We start from the raw sequence: 20,047 nt of genomic DNA, 5'->3' as shown, positions 1-20,047 counted from the left end.
ATTCGATCTTCTTGGAATCCTTGTTTTGGGGCAAAAACGTCAATACAACGATGATAAGAGCAAAGACAGTGAAGACTAATATCCCGGATCTCATCACGATCTACACACCATTATGACTGCATTATGAGAGAGATATTAAACGAACCATTGTAGAACAAAGGAGCGTTTAAATGCATGATTTGTCTCACAACTTTGTAATAAATGCATTTTTTTTAAAATGTACATATATTATCACTAATATTATAAGTAAATATAAATATATATAATTTTTTTTTTTTTACATTTTGCAAACTTAAACATTCACCATTATGCCCAGACAGCTTTAAAAAAATAAAATAAAAATCAAACAGATGTCCTTCTGTCATTTTTGTGTACAATAACCAATACGTGGTCCCTACACAAAACCAAGATGCTAAAATTAAGTGATTTAAGTGATTAACTTGCGTACTAAAACATCATAAATGAATAATAGCCAGAAGTAGTTTTTATTTTCCATAGCTCATGATGTGGAGCACAGCTGAGAAACCCATTCCTAATGCCCTAAAGCTGGCTAACCGTTTAAAGCGAAAGTAATAAATTACAAAATTACAGTTTTAAGCAACTACTATTAAAATAATTCAATTGCTTTAAGTCGGATTCAGTTAAACAGTTAACAATTATAAAAGCAAACAGTGCAAATGTAAATATTAATTTAGCCTGCATGATTAAGACAATGGGCAAAGTTCATTTATTGTATCTTTTAAATGGCACTTTCTAAAAATGATACAGCGTTATAGCATATAGATATAGTTATAGTGTTTGTAATACCATTTGATTCATAGTTTTGACTATATACAACGATCATGCACATAAAATAAATGTAAAATAAAATTAATTACTTCGTTGTACTATTGCTTCCTTCAAAAACTAAAAAAAAACGTATTTGTACCTCCAATTTTTGTGGAAAGTGTCAAAATAAGGCAGTTAGTCCTACTATAGGCGTTTCTCCAACAATGAAATCAATGCTGAGTTTTCTCGTACTGTTAACGCAGTATCATACGCTTTTTATCATATGCTTTTTTGTAAACACCTCGTGACGCGCGGCGGCAAACTTAGCGCCTGAAACAAAAAAAAAAACGAGCTTGTTTACTTTGCGCAGTTTGTGTAAGGGGCGTTTATTTCGCCGGTTTCTCGGAGCCAGTGAGCGCACAGGTCAACAAGTCTCTCTCATCATGTTTGCTAAGTGACAGGCGCGCGGAGCAGACATGGGTTCCCGCGCGCAGGACGACAGGCTGCGCGAGCTCTTCCGCGCCTGCGACGTGGACCGCTCCGGGCGCATCGAGAAATGGGAGTTCGTCCGAATATGCTCCGAGCTGCGCGTGCGCTCCGACGAGGTCCACGCGCTCTTCGCCAGGCTCGACACCGACGGGGACGGCGCGATCAACCTGGAGGAGTTCGTGGACGGCTTTCGGGAGACGCGCTTGCTGAAGGGCGAGGAGGAGATGAGCGGCGAACACGGCGGGGAAAGTTTCTCCGCCGCCTGGGAGGATTTTAAATCCCGCCTGGGAGATCAGCTCAAATTCATCCCCAGGTAAAACACCTGGCTGTCAGATTAAATCCTGAACAAGTTTGTACGCTTTTTCCATTAAAATTAATTTTAACGTTGCTTATGGGAATTCTTTAATATAATTCTAACATCACACATTACATTTTTAATTTCTATTATTTAATTACTTTATTATTTTAATCATTACAGAGTTTATAACTTGAATTACATTTTTGGGGGTTTATTTTTATTGTCTATGTATTTATTATCTATTTTAAAAAGAAATGAATGAAAAATAACTGGAACTGAAATCTAAAAAAATTAATTTTATATCCTATATATATATATATATATATATATATATATATATATATATATATATATATATATATATATATATACATACATATATATATATATATATATATATATATATATATATATATATATATATATATATATATATATATATATATATATATATATATATATATACATACATACATACATATATATATATATATATATATATATATATATATATATATATATATATATATATATATATATAATTCCCTAATGGTAATCACTGATAAAATTCCAAAATCTTATTTTTTATATGTTCTTTTCATAGCACTTTTTAATACACAAAAGTCTTAATTATTCATCATTATTATCCCTATCATTATTATTAAGAACATTTTGTGCATTCTGTGATTTTCTTTAACAGCTTATTTTCAAAGTGTATGATCGGGGAAGCATCTGTTCTCTGTTTGACAAATATTCTTTGGGTAGACTGAACTAAACATATCGTTGGTTCAAAGGTCGGTGTAGCTGAAAAGTCACATTTCATAATGAAAGTTTGCAGTATACAGTTATGGTATACCATATTGCAAAACTAAAGATATCTGACCTAGTTTTGTTTATCGGCCTGTGTAAATATCCCATCAGAGACACCAGCACCCATTGACCAGAATCTACAGGTATCCAGAAACACACAGCTTCAGAGATACCTCAGACTGCTTCCATAAATGCTAATCGTCTTTACTTGATCCTGATTTCGTTGTTTGTTTCATACGTATGATGGGTGCTGATCTTCTTGATGGAATCTCCCCAACCTTTAATAGTTGGGGTCATGAGATGTTTAGAGATGAGATGTGTTTTAGTGTAACGTATCTCATGACAGATCGCTGGAGTTGATTCTAGCTAGAGGCCTGACATGAGACACATCACCGTCGACCGAACATCGATTAGTCTTGGCCTATCAATACCTCTCTTATTTCACTCGTCTGCCACAAGCTCTGCTTCATTAAAAAGAGACCAGCAAAAGTCATGAGATCTTTTTCGGGTCATGTTAGTGAACCCTTTTGGATTGAATAATGTCCGAAAAACACATGATCGTCCTCATCGTCCCCGAAGCTTGTTTCCGTAATCAGCATTAACGGCCCGGCGGCGTTTTTATGTGTGTAGGATTGACCAGATATCAACTCTGTACCAGAACATCAGCTTGACGGAGCCCAGAATCATCCCTCAGTACGAAAGAGTGCTTCTCGGTTTCATCAAAGAGATCCGAATACTGAACACAGAGATGGAGCATCTGGCCCTTGCTGTAAAGAGGTAAACAAACCTGTTTCACACACAAACGCCGAGTCGTCTTCACCGTACTTTCCAAAAAGGAGTTTAGAAACCGGGTGGAGTTCAAATCTTCAGCTTCTTCGCTGCAGCCAATAACATTCATCAATCAACTTTTTTTTTCGCTTCTTGAGTTGCTATATGATGTATATGGATCATACAAGCAGATTAATGCATTTTTTTACAATGCAAAAATTAATAAAACATTTAATTAATTAATTTTTTAATATTCAGCTGTTCACAATTAATTGATTAATTCTTATTTCATTTTATACATTTCTTTGTAAGGCTTTATTTCGGGGACTCTTAATTAGTCGCTAGAAACTTATAACTATAACTTATATTTAGTAAGCAGATATTAATGCTTTATTCCTCGTGACGTTATTCTGCATCAATAGGGAAAAAGCGCTACCAAATTTTCTTTTCTAAAAACAGACCGGCCGCTTGTCAGATGGCTGTAATTAAGCAATTATAAAGCAGCATTAACAAATTAAATATTTATTTTTAGCACTTTATTGTGATAGTTATATTTTAAACATAGTTTATTCTAATTTTTTTATTTATTAATTAGCGTTTCATTATGTGTGGAAAACCCTGACGCAATAATGCTCTTGTTGATAACGAAGAATAAATTCTCTGGAAATTCTCTTTTCCATATTTTGTATAAAAATGGCGCACGAATGTCCAATTCACATCAATCTAATAATAGATAAAAAGTAATATGAAGTAGTCAAAAACTGATTTTATTACCAAAAAATGTGTAATGAATAGTAAATTATGTTACTGACTACATCAGTCATAATTTAACAATGGAAAACAATTCAACCATGATGTGTGAAGATCAAATGTGATGCTTGGTGTGTTCATTTCTGGGTCTTTAAGGAACGTTGGCCTTCTACACACACACACACACACACACACACACACACTCACACACATACACACACACACACACACACACACACACACATACACACACACACACACACACACACACACAAACTGCCGAGTTTTGGAAGCGACTAAAAATCTTTTTTTGTCCAGACAACGGAAGCCGGTAGTAATTAAAACTGTTTTATTTAATTATTTTTGTGGATCGAGCGAAGAAAGTCGGTTCGGTTGGAATGGTGTATTACTGCGTATGTGAAGGCCAGTGTGTGTTTGTTCAGAGCTCAGGATCAGACGGCTATACAGCTGAGTGAGATGGAGGAAGAGATGGATCACCGCATCCACACCGCAGAGAGAAACACGCGTCTACAGGTCAACACAACACACGCTTTGTCTCTTTTAAACGGTCATTTACTACTAAGCGCCATTTATTTGCGAATTAGCTGATAAGCTAAGGACAAAAAAGCATAATTCAAAACACGACCATTTCTGTGTCCCAGCATCTCTGCCCACATTCAGTGAAATCTCGTTTCAGTTTCAGTTGAGGCAGAAAATGTACCCAGAATTCCCTCCCATGACTATTTGTGCTGTAAACATTTTACCTCATAAACGTCTGGAGCACCAGATGATATTCTGTCATGTACTGAGCATCTGGACTATCTCGTAAGATGCGATGACATATTGAGTGATAATATGCAGTATCTTTAAATGAACTAATAAGTAAATGGCACCTTCCTGAGTACTTGTATTACTTATAGTACACTTGTACAGTTTTATTTTCAATTGTCACAATGATGCTGTCATTTATGCTGTTTCTATGGACACAGCGCTCTGTTTATATAAAGGCAGCTCTAAATGAACTAGCGCAGGTGTTTTGCTGTGATCATGTGAGTGTCTTGGATCGCATTCAAGGCTTAATTTATCCATGACATCACGTTTTAGCGCGGACAATCTTCGACGGCCCTGCATTTGTTCTCGTTTCTTATCTGAGACCCGTGTTCCACGACTTATCGTGTTATGTAATGTGAAATGAACTGACTGTTTGTTTGTTCAGCAGCACCTGTTCAAGTTCCTGTCAAATGTAAAAAGCGTTTGGTATTCATTAGTGCACTGGCATTCCTCGACCGTTTTGCCCCCTTAATTGCCTTGATCTAATGTTTTAGAAAAACATTAGAACTTTTCAGATCTCACTTTAATGTTTTATACAACAAAAACCTACCTTGATTTGATTTTTTGTCGTCATCTCAGCCTATCACAGCACATTCGGAATTTGTACATCAGGCTTTTTTTCAGTTCTCGCTCATTATGTTTTATAAATGCTATAAAGTGCGGATATATATCATTTTCGACACTAATGTATGGATTCTGTTTTTTCATAGGAGTCTAAAAAAGCGGAGGCGACTCTAAGCAGCATGAAACACCAGTACGAGTCTCAGATATGTGAACTGCAGCAGAAGATACAGACTCTGCAGATGGTGACTGACTCCTGCTGATTCTTGATAACGGCAGATTAATAGATAATAGATTTATTCAGTATTATTCAAAAGCTTTTTTGCTTGCTCTGGAGCAAATGATCCTCCTCCATCCCCAGCTCCTCCTTGCGTCGCAGTCAGGAATTGTCTTTCTGATACTCTTTGTTGAATCAGACTCTGTTTATCTTGAATAATGCATTGCACTTAAATACCATCAAGTACATCACTGATATCTGTTTTGTTCTGTTCTGATGACTCTAATGGCTCAGAACAGAACCATGCCACTAAACCAAACTGTAGGCTAAAAAACAATTAATATTGAGTAATGCGTAATATTTGAATCAACTGAATCAAGGCTAAGCTGACTTAATGTAGTTAAGCTACTATGAAGCTGCATTCAAAGCTGTTTCATGACTGTTCAACGGAATTGAATCAACACTGATCTAAATCAAGCTGAATAATGATGCTGTTTTCATCTGGAGAGCTGCTTAAAACTGAATTGAATTAGTTTCAAAATGGATAAGCTTTACTGAATCGACATTAAACAGACTTAAACTAAATAACAATGCTGTTGACTTCTATAGAGCTGTCTGCAGCTGAACCGAACTTGTTCAGTGACTGATGCACTGTTATCGAACTGAATTACGCTGAATTTAAGCAGAATTATGTACAGCTAAAATCAAATATCGATCAAATCAAACACTTACAACGCTGCTGTTTTCCTGCTTTGAAAAACTATTTGTTTTAAATGACATTTTATCTTTTATAAGAATATTTTCCTCCTTTTTTTTGTTTCGTTTTTTTAGATCGAAAACCAGAACAGGAGCGTCAGCCTCAAAGAGGAAGCCTCGGCACTGAAGCGGCAGAACAACGAGTCACTGCTGGTATGGCTCCTATTTGAATCCGAACGGATCGCAAAATTGCGTGCGACGTTATATAATGTGTTTTTTGCTTTCAGCAAAACCAGAAGTTGAAACAGGAGCTTTTGGAGTCCCACACTAATATTGCGTTCCTGCAGAGTGAGTTGGACTCTCTCAAGAGCGATCTCACAGACCAGAGCATCAACTTTGAACGGTGTGTGTGTGTGTGTGTGTGTGTGTGAGTGTCACAGTTGACTTAGCTATTGATGAATATGTGATAAACCCTTTGAATTGGGATCTTCAGACCAGGAATTTTTGCGAAGCCCGTTAAGCATGCACTCTGAAGTAACTCAGACAGTTTCTTCTGACACTCCCGGGCTGAATGTGTAATGTCAATACCGTGTCAGACTCTCTCTCCCCCGCGTGATGGCTTTGAGCAGCTGTAAACCGGTTTCGTGTGTGTGTTTGCGGTGCTGACATCACCAGAGCAGGATATCCTGGTGTCAAGCGTCACACTGCACGGGAATGTCTGGACCTTGTCACCTAGCAACTACAAAACACGGCCCAGTTTACTTGTAGTGTAATGAGTGTTACAGTGTCAGGAAACCCAAATATTTAATGACTGACTGCATTGGGTGAAACCAATGAAGCTATGTTTAACAGGCAGATTCGAGCAGTAGAACATATCAGCTGAAATATCCTAACTTTTTGCATATTAGCATGCACATTAGCGGCATATTGGCTGTGCATTGGCACTTTTTGCGCACGATCATATTTTAGATCCCTTAATGTTGATCTGTGTGTTTTTACAGAGACGAGGCTCTTATGAAGTGTTTTTCTGAGGAGAGAGGTAACCTGGAGAGACAGATCGAGGTGCTTCAGTGAGTTAAACACACAAGACACCGTAGAAGATATCATTTATTTCCATTTTGAGATCGATTCACTTGCAGGTTCTTTGAGAAATCACACACACACACACAAATATATTCATACTTTAGATGGGAGTCCAGCAAGAAGTCTTTAAACGAAAGTTGAAAATGTATTTAATATATACACATCTTACAATTTGGTTGCCAAACATCTCTAAATCAATTGCAAATATTATGCAATATTATTATTTTTTTTAATCATTCGAATTTATTTACACATTCATAAATTAAAGGCATAGTTCATCCAAAAATTCTAATGACCTCATGGTTTACTCACCCTCAAGTCATCCTAGTTGTATATGGCTTTTTTTCTTACAATAAAATGAGTTACACTAAATAATGTCCTGGCTCTTTATAGTGGCAGTGAATGGCTGTTGAGATTTCGAAGCCCAAAAAGTGCTCCACGCTTCTCAGGGGGGTTAATAAAGGCCTTCTGAAGTGAAGTGTAAGAAATAATAGCCTATTTAAAACTTTATAACTATATAATCTTTCATTAAAGGTGTGTAGGTTAGTTATATACGACAGATATATATATACGATTTATGGAGCTTCAAAATAACGGCCACCGTTCATGAGCATTATCTAGCTTTGAGGAGCCAGAATACATTTTTAAAAAAACTCACCGTACTCGTCTGAAAGAAGAAAGTCGTGTACACCTAGGATGGTTTTGGGTGAATAAACCGTGTTGGGTGAAATATTCCTTTAAATGGACTGTAGAAACTTTTGAAAGCATTGCTCTCTACAATATAAGGTAATTTACCCATAAAGCCCAGAGGTTGTCTGATCTTAGTATCTCCACTAATTAAATGAATATTTCTGTATCTGTAAGATCTTCCAAATAGTAATATGTAGCCAAAGCCGAACTGTGAAAAAACCTGCTAACACCGTCCATTTTAAAAGTCACATAGAGCATCCATCCATCTGCTCAGTCTGTAGGAGCCTTGACTTTCTGGAGACGCTGACTGTACCAGAGTAAAATGAATTCTTTATAGGACTCCAGCATGTTTCTTTTTTTGCTCTATAGTTGTCAGATTTGGTTGCAGAGATGTATTTCCGCTGTTCTTCTTGTCCAGGGCCGCAAACAGAAAGCTCCATGACAGTAATGACAGTCTGCGTACGGCGCTGGAGAACAGTCAGAGCAAGACTAAGACTCAGGTAAGAGCCTTTCTTTACTCTAGATGCTGTTGTAAAACGGATTAAGTTGTTTAAAAGCAATGTTTGCCGATCAGGCTTATACTTTGATGGCTGCGTGTGCTTTTTAAGAGGTGTGGATTAGGGTTCTAGTTTACTGTATTTACATTTCTGCGTACGCATTGGCACAGACGTGATCTTTTTGTCTCACAGCGTGTAAGTGGGATCTCGCCTGGAGTTTATATAAGCACCAGGAAGAACGTCTGTCCATCGTATTTCGATCGGTAAGATATAGACTTGAGCTCTACATGTACTGACGCTGACACTCTTAACATTAGTAATTAAACCACTGCATTAATTCAGCCCAAAATCTTTACTCTCGCTTTATTGCTGTCTGTTTGTTTGTTTGTTTGCTTGTTTTTTAATTCATTCGCAAATGTAAAAATGCTGTCTAATAAAACGAGCTAAAATAGTTTTCATGTTATGTCTGATAACTGGCAAATATTAAAATTCTGTATTATTTTGAGTAAAAAATAAAATGAAATTTACATATAGAAGTATTTATAAATTATTAGCGTCTATAAAATGTATATACAGAAGATTTTTTTAATTTATTTCATTTGCTTTCGGTTCATTTTAGTCATTATTACTGTTTTAAATATGTTTACAGTGTTTTTTAGTTGCTGTTATTTTAGTACTAAATGAAAAGAAGAAAATCAGGGTCAACACTGACTATAAACAAATAAATAAATCATGTGAAAATCAATATGGTATAACCGATATGAAGAAATATAGAAAATCAATTCATTCTAAATTGACATTGTAATATGTGCTTACTGAATTATGATTGGTATCTTCTTTCTTACATGCATATATATATATATAGAGAGAGAGAGAGAGAGATTCTGACAGAAAACCAACTCTGATGCAGCTTTTCAATTACATAGAACTAAACTCTAAAATGAAGGCACAAATCTGGTTTCTATTAGCTGTGATGTTGACACACTGAATACTTGGGCAGGTGCTGCAACACGTGTGTGGACGAGGACTTCGATCAGTTCGGGCTGATGGAGGGTCTGCGCAGACCGAGCTGTGATTCTCTGGCTCTGGCCCTGTGTGACCCCATGCGCAGACGAAGCTGTGAGGAAGACAGTCTCCCCGACAGCTGCGTGGACAGCGGCATGTCCACCCTGCGCTCAAACAACGGCTACGATTACGAGCACGAGAGAACGTCCTGTCCGAGTCCCGCGCAAGCAGAGGACAGCAACACTACCGTGTCTGGAGACACTTCGGATACAGAGGTATCAGACCGATTCCTCACTACAGACAATCTCACTTTCCTTCAGAACGGTTATTTTGTGCACTCATGCACACCCTTGTTGGACATTTTAGCTTCCCAAAGTTGTTTTTTTTCTCTATTCTGTCAGCTTCTGTTCCTTGCCGCTGTTGCCTCTGGCTTGCTTAATTACCAGTGATATCGTCGACTTGATTTTAACAGATACTATTTAAAACGGACATGAGCTGGACCCTGAGATCACTGAATTCAATAATGAATTACCTCTAACTGAAAACGGAGTGTTTAATAATGGAGTGTTTTCCTGTTTGATACTGTTAAGCGCTTTCACACAGTCTGTATTGTTAAAGGCGCAAGACACTAATTTATTAATTTATGTCAGACACTAATAAATACAATATAGCTTTACATTTAGGTTAAATGCATATTTTAGAAGGTGGCTAATTCCTCACTCATTCTTTCCAAATTGTTCAAATTGCCCGGTTCATATGAATGACTCCTAATCCCGCCCCTAAATCTACCTGTCACTGGGGTTTAGACAAATCGTACAAAGTCATGAGGTCATACGAATTTGTACGAATATAAAATACGTACAAATTGGTTGTGAGATAGCTTTGGAAACATAGTCATAAAAGTATGGTCTCTAGGTACATTTATTTCTTTTATTATATTAATATTATCCGCAAATAGTATCAGTTATTTTTTTATATTTTAAAAATATCGATATTTTAAATGTACTATAAGTTTACATTAAGTACAATTAAGTATTTTTTGTACACATTCCAAATTTGTCCCTAATAAGAAATTAAAATTGCACTCTAACTGATTAAATAATTGTTTATTCATGGAACGAAGAGATCTTTATTACCATCACTCAGACTTTCTTTAGGTAATTATTCAGCACGACCGATCATTTGCTAACCTTGCTAACGTGATTAACTTTTTTTAACGCTGACAAAAATACGAACAGATAATGAATAATTCAAAGGCGTCATCACTTCATGCTTAACTTGCTGTCATTTCAGTGTCAGCGAGCGTGCCTCAGACTCCCGGTTTAAGATAAGCTGTGTGTGCTCACAGGTTCTGGACGTGCCAGAAGAGGCTGCGATTGGTTCAGACAGCGAGTCAGTTCTGAGCCGGACTCCTTCCCAAACTGCTCAGAAAAGTGATGTTACTGCATCGGGGAAGAAATGCCTCTCCGCCATCTTCACAGAGGTACTGGATTTACCTGCCGGAAGTATCATAAAAGCTTAAATTCGACCCACGGCATCCTAAAACCCGAACTCATTCAAATCTCGGTTTTGAAGCCCAAATGTGTGGTGTGTGTGTGTGCAGAGAGAGCAGGATGTGCTGTCAGTGACTCAGCCTCCATCCGAGAAAGCTTACAGGATTGTGTTAGCGGGAGACGCCGCTGTGGGAAAGTCTAGCTTCCTCCTTCGCCTCTGTAAGAACGAGTTCAAAGGCAACACAAGCGCCACACTGGGTAAGGCTTTTCTGAATCTTTACCCCACTCGAATATAATCTCCAACAAAGTTTGTGAAATCGCTTGTGTCCGTTTCCTCGCAGGGGTTGATTTCCAGATGAAAACCTTGGTGGTGGATGGCGTTCCAACAGTGCTGCAGTTATGGGACACAGCTGGACAGGAGAGGTGAGACCGGCGGCCAAATTCAAAGTGAAACGCGCAGCCAAAACGTATTTACACTCCATGGTATGAACTTTAAAGGCTGTGATGCGCCAAACGGGTATCAAAGAACAAGCATAAGTGAAAACCGGTTGTGTTGTTGCCTTGCGCTTCAACGGGGCAAAAATTACAGCAACTAGCATCTACTTTTTGTGCCTGCATAAAAAGGAAATACTCCTTTTTAAACACTGAAATACAAGTCTCAGGTGTCCTCAGTTCCTATTTTGAGTTGTAGCAGAATCTTGCCGTTTTCGTGCATGTCTTTTTAAATGCAAATTAGCTGTTCCTCTCCAACCCCTTTTCCAGAATAGGGCTGTGCCTTTATAGCTCAGGTACTGAGGTGTTTGATTATCATTTATATCGTGCATTTTAAATCCATAACAGTTTAAACTTCTAATATAGGGTTTTCTGAGCAAAATGTACCATCACATTGTGCGAACAGCTCTTTTTGAGACCTCTGGATTAAAAGAAAGGAACGGGTGGATTTTTTTCATCATCATTATTAACATTATTTTATCATAGGGTGGTTGTGTACACACACTGTCAACACACATTTATGTTTGAACAACATGTAAAAGTGAACAGTTGCTATAATCATCACAACAATCATTCTGATGCTCTATTTCAGTGGTTCTCAAATGGGGGTGCAGCATGCCCCAGGGTACTGCAGGTAGTAGTGAGAACGTGAAATAAATAATAAAAATTAATAAAAATCAACAGATAATGTTAATAGTATTTTTACATGAAATTAGGACTAAACAAGGATTTATTAAAAACAAATTCATACATTTAAAATGCATTTCAATTTTTTGGACTTATTTGGGCGTGAAATAATGAACGTTCTGGAACGTTCTGAGATAGGAGAGGTTGCGATAAAATGGACAGGTGGCTTCTTAAAAGAGGACAAGCTCCTCCAACAGAAGAAGAAAATGCTAAAAAGAAAAAAACAAACAAACCAGAGAATCAAAAACACCGGCAGTTTCATGATAAATACATAGGAATGGGATTTACATCTACATCACATAACCCTCCCTCAGCACTGTGCTTTTTAGCTAACAGTGCAATGAAGCCAGCTCATCTTCAACGGCATCTCCGGACTAAACACCCAAATCAGGTCAGGAATTCACTGGAGTTTTTCAAAAGAAAATTTCTTGAATTTACATCATGCCAAGAGAACATGAAAAAAGCCACAAGTGCATCAGCAAAAGCACACCGAACTCCTTTTACACACCGAAGTCCGCTGGCTTTCGAGAGGTTTTCTCAAGAAAGCAGAGCTGTGGAAGAGACTGTGCAGAGGGCAATTTTAGCTGTTTTCCGCAGTTCGAATGCTTCGTCGAAAATAAGAATGTGGAGAGAGAGACAGTCAAAACTTTTTTGGATGGACGCTTAGCTAACATGATTTCTAGTTTTAAATCATACTTCCCTGATGTAAGAGAGAAGTCTGAGCAACTGGATTGGGTTAGAAACCCATTTACACTTCCCCAAAGCAACCGTGTCACACTACCTGTTCACCCGAGGGAGGAGCTATTGGATTGCAGACTTCTTTTGGAAACTGCTCCCTGACAGAGTTTTGGGTGTGTGTGAGGGGAAATGGCTCTGGAACACCTACTCCCATTTGGTTCTGCCTACCTCTGTGAAACATCACTTTCAGCAATGACTCAAATAAAAGCAAAACAAAAAACAGACTTTGCCTTGAAAATAGTCTGACAACAGCTGTAGCTTCCCTGCCACCAAGAATGTCAAAAATCTTGAGAGAAGGACAGGCCCATGTATCCCATTGAAAAGATTATCGACAAACTGACACAAATGGACATACTATACTTGTAAAAGTATGAAAACTGAACTGGTAAAACACACTGTAACAAAGCTGCAACATGTTTTGAAAAAAAAAAAAAAAAACAGTTGAAACTGATAACTGGTATGCCTAATACTTAAGTGATTTTCATAGTTAAAAGTAAAGCATACAGAAATGTTTTATAAGCAGTAAATCTGCTGTGAGGCATCAGATAAATTAACTGTGTCAGTCTCATTTCACTGTACTTTAAAGCAAAGTATTATTGTCTGGTCAGGGGGTACTTGGCTTGAAAAAAATCATAAAAGGGGTACTTACACTAAAAAAGTTTGCTCTATTTGACCGATTGTCTTGAACCATGGCTGCATGCCTCAATCCATTGAGTTTCTGCTATGATTGGCTGATTAGATGTTTGCCTTTACAAGCAGTTGAACAGGTGTATCTAATATGAGGAGTGTGTGTAATGAACACACACCTGAAGTTCCATCGTGACAAAATGTTTCCGAAATAGTGGCAAAATGTTTTTGTGCTTTTAAACAGTGTCTTAAAATAATGTTTTGAACCGGCACTGCAACCTTGTAAAGTGCAAAAAAACCTCAAAAAGTGCATGTGCAAGCTAATCGTATGACTTATTGAATTCACTTCACACGCACTTTATGAATACGTTAGAACAATAGTGTACTTTGGTCCAAAAGTTGATTGCTAGGGTGTCTTTTTTATAGGTTTCGGAGCATTGCTAAGTCTTACTTCAGGAGGGCCGATGGAGTTCTCCTACTCTATGACGTCACGTGTGAGAAGAGCTTTCTGAATGTGCGCGAATGGGTCGATATCATTGAGGTAATAGCTACACAAAAACAGTCATAATTTAGATATGTAGACTTGACCATTATCTAATTTCTCTAGAATTTAAATGAGCCATTTGTACCTGATGCTACTATACACTTAAAGGAACACTCCACTATTTTTGAAAAAATAAGGCATAATAATCAAGGTACTTTGCTGCAGCAGGCACAATGATATTACAGTGGCTGAAAATAGTGCCCAGCATTTTCAAGTGCTGCATAATATCACTGCTGTGGCAGAATAAGAGTATAGTTGCTAGCCATATAGGCCTAGAAAATTGCAACCTTTCTATTTACGTCAGTCTTAGTACACAATATAACTACAGAAGTGTCAGTAAATAGGAGAATTCAGATTCAATGATCTTTGCTAAGCTGCAGCTAAAAGTGCCACTACCAGACGCAGAAAATGGGCTGAATGGATTTGAAAACAGTAAAACTGTTTAACTCTAAGGGAATTGAAAAATAAGCCTATTCTCAAAAATAGTGGAGTGTTCCTAGTTGCTGAACAGTGTTAAGATATGTCTTCAAGTGATTTCTGATTAGTCTTCTTTTTAGCTTTGTTTCTGTTAATAGTCTAGGTGAAAAAGAAAGGAATCTTGTAAGCATGTCTACATTAATTATTTTGATGTGAGAAGCGGTCTCCCACATTGCGTGGACTCACATGTGGGGGGTATTTCTTCTGAATACTGATTTGTTAACATTTGTGCCTGGTCTAAACACCAAGCTGTACAGTATTTGACCTCATCAGTGACAATGAGGACCGCTGTAAACAGTGGTCAGCTCTGAATAAGCCCACCCACGGCTGATTTGACAAAGAGTTACTGTAGCCAGATTGCCACCATCTACCCCCGTCAGAGACCTACCCCATTCTTTCCTCAAAGTTCACAATGAAGTTTATTTTCCATCTCTACTTTCCTCACTTAATGTCTCTGAACAGAAGGGGGTTGAGATACCTCTCTCCTCATAAGAGACAACTTTGCATTCCACAGCCGTGGGATGGATGCTGACAAGACAGCCTTCCTCGACTCCCCATTATTCCTCAGGTCGCAAGCCATGCGCCACTTCCTGTCAAATCTGTCTAGATCAGCTGCCGCTTCAAATCGCCAGAGGGCCTCATTAGCTCAGCAGCCTGCCAAGCCAACATCAATGACTGCTCAGGTTTGACCTAAAGCAGAGGTTAAGTTCATACAGTGCTTCTGTAGCGCTACCACTTTCCATGAGCACCGGGGTTCCCGTCGAAGGCCGCTTCACACTGTGCATTGAGTCAAAAAGTAAGGCAAAACGAAGACGAACAGTGCTTTCACAAGGAGCGTGAGCCGATTGATTGGCGTCTACCAACAATGCATTTTTTCTCACATATCTCATATATGGTTTTAACATTGTCCACTGCTCAGTATACAGCATTAATCTACCCCATCCACAATTTTTAGATAAAAACCATTGGGCTCAGATGGTCCCATTGACTGTCTAGTAGACTGTCAAGGCTCCAGAAACGCATGTTATAAAGACATCATCATAATTGACTAATCTGCACATTCAGAAGTTTAAGGTTTAGATCTAAACTCCTATGAAGCATTGATGACAATAAGAGACGGATAATCCGCAAAGAAAGAGCCTAGAAAGACTTCTAAAATGAACTTATGCTCAAGGAACATTAGCAGAACATCCGTCGTTGTTTGAGCCAAAGTGGACTACATGGGAGTACCAAGGAGGACACCATTTTTGAAAACGAATCATAAAAAGCAAGACTGAATATGCCCTACATGTTGACAAGCCACAAAGCTTCTGGGAGAATGTCCTGGGACAGATGAGCCAAAATCGAAGTTTTTGCTTCACATCAGCTGTATCACAGCAGATCAAGAAAAGAACACGCCTACTACATGGAGGAGGCTCTGTTATGTTCTGGGGCTGCTTTGTTCTGGCACAGGGTGTCTGAATCTGTGCAGGGTACAATGAAATCTCAAGACTATCAAGGAATTCTAGAGAGAAATGTACTAGCCAGTGTCAGAAAGCTTGGTCTCAGTCGCAGGTCATGGGTCTTGACCCAATGACCCAAAACACACCGCTAAAAACACCCAAGAATGGCTAAGAGGAAAAAATTGGACTATTGTAAAGTGGCCTCTATGAGCCTGACCTCAATCCTATTGAGCATCTTTGGAAGGAGCTGAAACATGCAGTCTGGAAAAGGCACCCTTCAAACCGGACACAACTGGAGCAGTTTGCTCATGAGGAGGGGGCCAAAATACCTGCTGAGAGGTGAAGTCTCATTGACAGTTACAGGAAGCGTTTGATTGCAGTGATTGCCTCAAAGGTTGCGCAACTAGTTTATTTTTTTAATAATTCTGTTGAAGCATGGTTGAAAAACAATGTCTGACTTTCATTGGTTAACATTTATAGAATTTTATTTATTATTACTTTTGTCAGATTAAAGTTATTTCTGTGACCATTGTGAGTTTTTCTTTCATTGACCAAAGGGTACCAACAATTTTGTCCACGTCTGTATATGGTTTTAACATTGTCCACTGCTCAGTATACAGCATTAATCCACCCCATCCACAATTTTTAGATAAAAACCGAGAGGCTTGTGACTGTCCCATTGACTGTCTAGTAGACTGTCAAGGCCCAGAAACGTATAAAAGACATCATCATAATTGGTAATCTGCCATCAGTGGTTTAATCTAAACTTTATGAAGCAATGAGAATACTTTTTGTACGCAAAGAAAATAAAAATAATGACTATATTTAGCAACTTGTCTTATTTGCACCACTGTCGCTGCATTTTTGGAAAATAGCCACTAAATGCAAATAGAATTTGCTGTTCTGTGTCAACTGCGCCACACGAATGCGTCTTCTACATTCATTTATGCAGATTTTTGAAAAAGCGCCACTACTCTTGAATTTTGTTCAACAGCAGCTGCTCCAGGCACTTGATCTAAGCTCGTATCTAATTGGACAGTCTGTTTCATCGCATATGCCTCCCAACCCCCTGTACGGATCTGGTGATGGAGCGTTGTGTTATTACTAATGCATACTTTCAAAGTATGGGCTTTCTTGCCCTTCAAAGCTTTTCAGAGGATGCTAAGCCTCATGGCAGCTGCAAACCTCTGTGATTCCATTGGCCGTGTCCCATATCTGTCCCCTGCAGTACTGGCTAAAAACTCCCATCCAACTCCTGGCATATTTACCTCAAGGTGGACCATAGCTGTGCACTCCATCAGGACTTAATGTGGAGTGTTTTAGCCAATTGTGGCAGTCAGAACTGAGCAATGTGGGCTTTAGAGGACACCCTAAAGGGATGCTAGTTACGAGGCAAAGATTATGGCACTGGATAGATGATGTGATACCCCTGGCTTACACCTGAGTGGGATCTGAGGTGCCCTGTTGGAGCAAAGGCCCACTTCACTAGAGGATGGCCTCCTCCTGGGCTTGTTCCAGGAGAGTTTCCACTGGGGATATTTAAAAAGCAGATGGCTGGCCATCACCACTGTCTTCTTTTGGTGGTTATATAACCTGAACATCCCTGCCCTTCATCATCAAGGAAGTTTGCTGCCGTCACTGCGCCTGCTGCGGCCATGTTACAGCAGCAAACGTCCTTAATTTATTTCACCCGAATGAGAGTATAGTTCCTAATCAAATCTCAAACTTTTAATTTTCCGCCAGTCTTAGTACAGTGTTCCCCAAGAGTGAGTCCATGCAATTCCCGTTATCTAAGAGAATGATAGTAACTGGAGAGTTTTCCACGATATGCCAAATTAAAAGTGCTGTATGTATTTTTTGATTGTACAAAAGCAGAACTTTTTGAGTTTACATGTATTCTAACTTGAAATGTGTGTTTTGGAATGTCTGTTTTCGACCTCGCCCACTGCTAATTTACCCAATAGTACAACACCCGGGATGCCAGTTGCTGGAAAATCAAATCAAGCAAATGATCTGGATCAGAGATCACTGATTCAAGCTGACCCAAATGCCTTGGCATCCATCTAAAACATCTCTATGACCAGTGGCGTATTAAAACACAGATAAATCAACTCACAATGTGATTGTATCCTCAATCTGGCAACCCGTGCAAGTGGGGAGGAAAAACAACTCTCTCCAGTGTTTTGAATTTGGACTGCAATACTCATTTTACCCACTAGCTGTCAATATTTCATATTGCAGTTGCATAGAAACTCTGCAGTGGGAAATTATTGTGATATTTAGGATGTTGCTGATTCAGTTTTTCAATAGATATTGATTGAGATACTTATCTGGTGCAGGATGTGTCCCAAGACGACATTCCCATCATGCTTGTGGGGAACAAGACAGATCTGAGAAAGGAAGCACTTCTGGATGGAGTAACTTGTATTCCAACAAGCTACGGAGAAAAACTGGCCATGGTTAGTGCCCATTAAAATGGTCATAATTCACTCATGCAAACTTCAGTTTACCTTGAACAAAGATGGACGTATTCAATCTCACAAAAAAGCCATAGAACAATCACGATTGCACCATATCATATACAGTCTGACTATATTTCATGCTATCACACAAAACAATCATAGGCTGGGGTTTTTGGATTTTTTTAGTGGCCTGGATCCAAAATTCCTTTTCTGTGCACATCAAAGAACATGACCTTATGGTCTCTGTTTGTTAGAAAGTGAGTTTTTGTCAGCGTAAGGGCTAAACTGTGCTGTCTCTGTGCAGACATACAGTGCCTTATTCTGTGAGACGAGTGCAAAGGACGGATCCAACATCATTGAGGCTGTTCTTCATTTAGCCCGGTAAGCTCTGCTCCCGGTTAAAAATATCTAATATACAACATCTGATTTGCAAAATTAATACCAAAAATAGAAATTTAGATGTCACACTATGATCAAAACACCAAGTATAATATCAAAATGTTACTTTGCACACATATTCTTAATAGCAAGTTTCCTGAGATGAACTGACTGCAGTGCACACAGTATTGTTTGTAATATTAGGTTGAAGCACAAGAGGGCAGCAGTTTTATTAAGTTCCATAATGCCTTGCTGAAGCCTCGTGAAGTGAATAAAAACATGCCCCTCTGACTTTCAAGCTTTATGTATGTTTATATGTAATGCAGCCGGTTCCAGTTTTCAGTTCAAGTGAGAAAACACAGTTGCCTAATATTACATTTGAAAGCCAACACTTGAGTGTTTTGTCTGTCCTGTGCTACAGAGAGGTGACGAAGCACGCCGATGAACACAAGGAGCCCGTATCGGTGGCCAAACTGTCTGGAAATCCCAACAAAAAGATGCCCAACTCTAACTGCTGCATGGGCTGATGCGCCAGGCTCCTGCACGCAGCCAATCAAATATTTAACATTCATTGATTTAGATGGGAAACACCACCTAGCGACCGATTGTCCTCGGGACTGTGTTTTTAGTTTGGAACGACGGGTCGCTCGATCCCACAGCTTCTGTATTACAGCTGATTGTTAGTAGCATACGGAGTGAACAGACACTCGGCCTCGCAGAGCATTTTTCGTGCATGCTGCATTTCGCCTTTATTTATTACACGAAAACCTCCTTTATCTTAGTGAATGGTTCTCTAACGTGTGAACGCTCATTGAAAAGTGTGTGTGTGTGTGTGTGAAAGTTGATTGAAATAATGTGAAACATTTGGAATAGAATGGAATGCTGTAAGAAGTGGAACTTTAGCAATCTTCAGAAGAAACAAACGAGAACTGGAAGTTAGTACTTAAGATTTCTTTAACATTTCTTGTAGCTTTATATATATATATATATATATATATATATATATTTTTTTTATATATATTTTTTTTTTTTTTTTTTTTTTCTCTTACCTAAGTGCTGAAAACATCACCTCGCCTTTGTCTTTTAATGCTCACTACATATATAATGTTATATTCTGTAATGCACACTTTTCACATTTGTTATAAATGACATGTCAGTAAAATTTCAGTCCTGATGTCTTGTTTGTATTTTTTTCCCCATGCTTTTATGTCATCTATAGGAAATGCGTTTCATTTAAAGATGAT

General features: G+C 38.4%; 1 protein-coding gene across 1 annotated transcript; it reads left to right on the top strand.

The window, feature by feature from the left end:
* Positions 1-1,177: 1,177 nt before the first annotated feature.
* Positions 1,178-19,977, top strand: rasef (RAS and EF-hand domain containing). The gene is made up of 17 exons (XM_043247396.1): positions 1,178-1,570; positions 2,996-3,142; positions 4,327-4,417; positions 5,425-5,520; positions 6,324-6,401; positions 6,476-6,591; positions 7,190-7,258; positions 8,380-8,461; positions 8,651-8,721; positions 9,459-9,738; positions 10,812-10,946; positions 11,067-11,214; positions 11,298-11,379; positions 13,927-14,041; positions 18,303-18,422; positions 18,730-18,806; positions 19,225-19,977. The coding sequence occupies exons 1-17, from the start codon at positions 1,245-1,247 to the stop codon at positions 19,328-19,330; spliced, it is 2,139 nt and encodes a 712-aa protein (XP_043103331.1). The 5' UTR covers positions 1,178-1,244; the 3' UTR covers positions 19,331-19,977.
* Positions 19,978-20,047: the final 70 nt, after the last annotated feature.

Source organism: Puntigrus tetrazona, chromosome 8 (assembly GCF_018831695.1).
Source record: "Puntigrus tetrazona isolate hp1 chromosome 8, ASM1883169v1, whole genome shotgun sequence".
Taxonomy (NCBI): domain Eukaryota; kingdom Metazoa; phylum Chordata; class Actinopteri; order Cypriniformes; family Cyprinidae; genus Puntigrus; species Puntigrus tetrazona.
This window is presented reverse-complemented; position numbering and strand designations above follow the sequence as displayed.

What these genes read in the sequence shown, in the direction of transcription:
- rasef (XM_043247396.1), top strand. Translation starts at nt 1,245, where the DNA reads ATGGGTTCCCGCGCGCAGGACGACAGGCTGCGCGAGCTCTTCCGCGCC. An exon ending in CAGCTCAAATTCATCCCCAG is followed by an intron (nt 1,571 to 2,995) that starts GTAAAACACCTG and finishes TTATGTGTGTAG; the next exon opens with GATTGACCAGATATCAACTC. An exon ending in TGTCCATCGTATTTCGATCG is followed by an intron (nt 8,722 to 9,458) that starts GTAAGATATAGA and finishes ATACTTGGGCAG; the next exon opens with GTGCTGCAACACGTGTGTGG.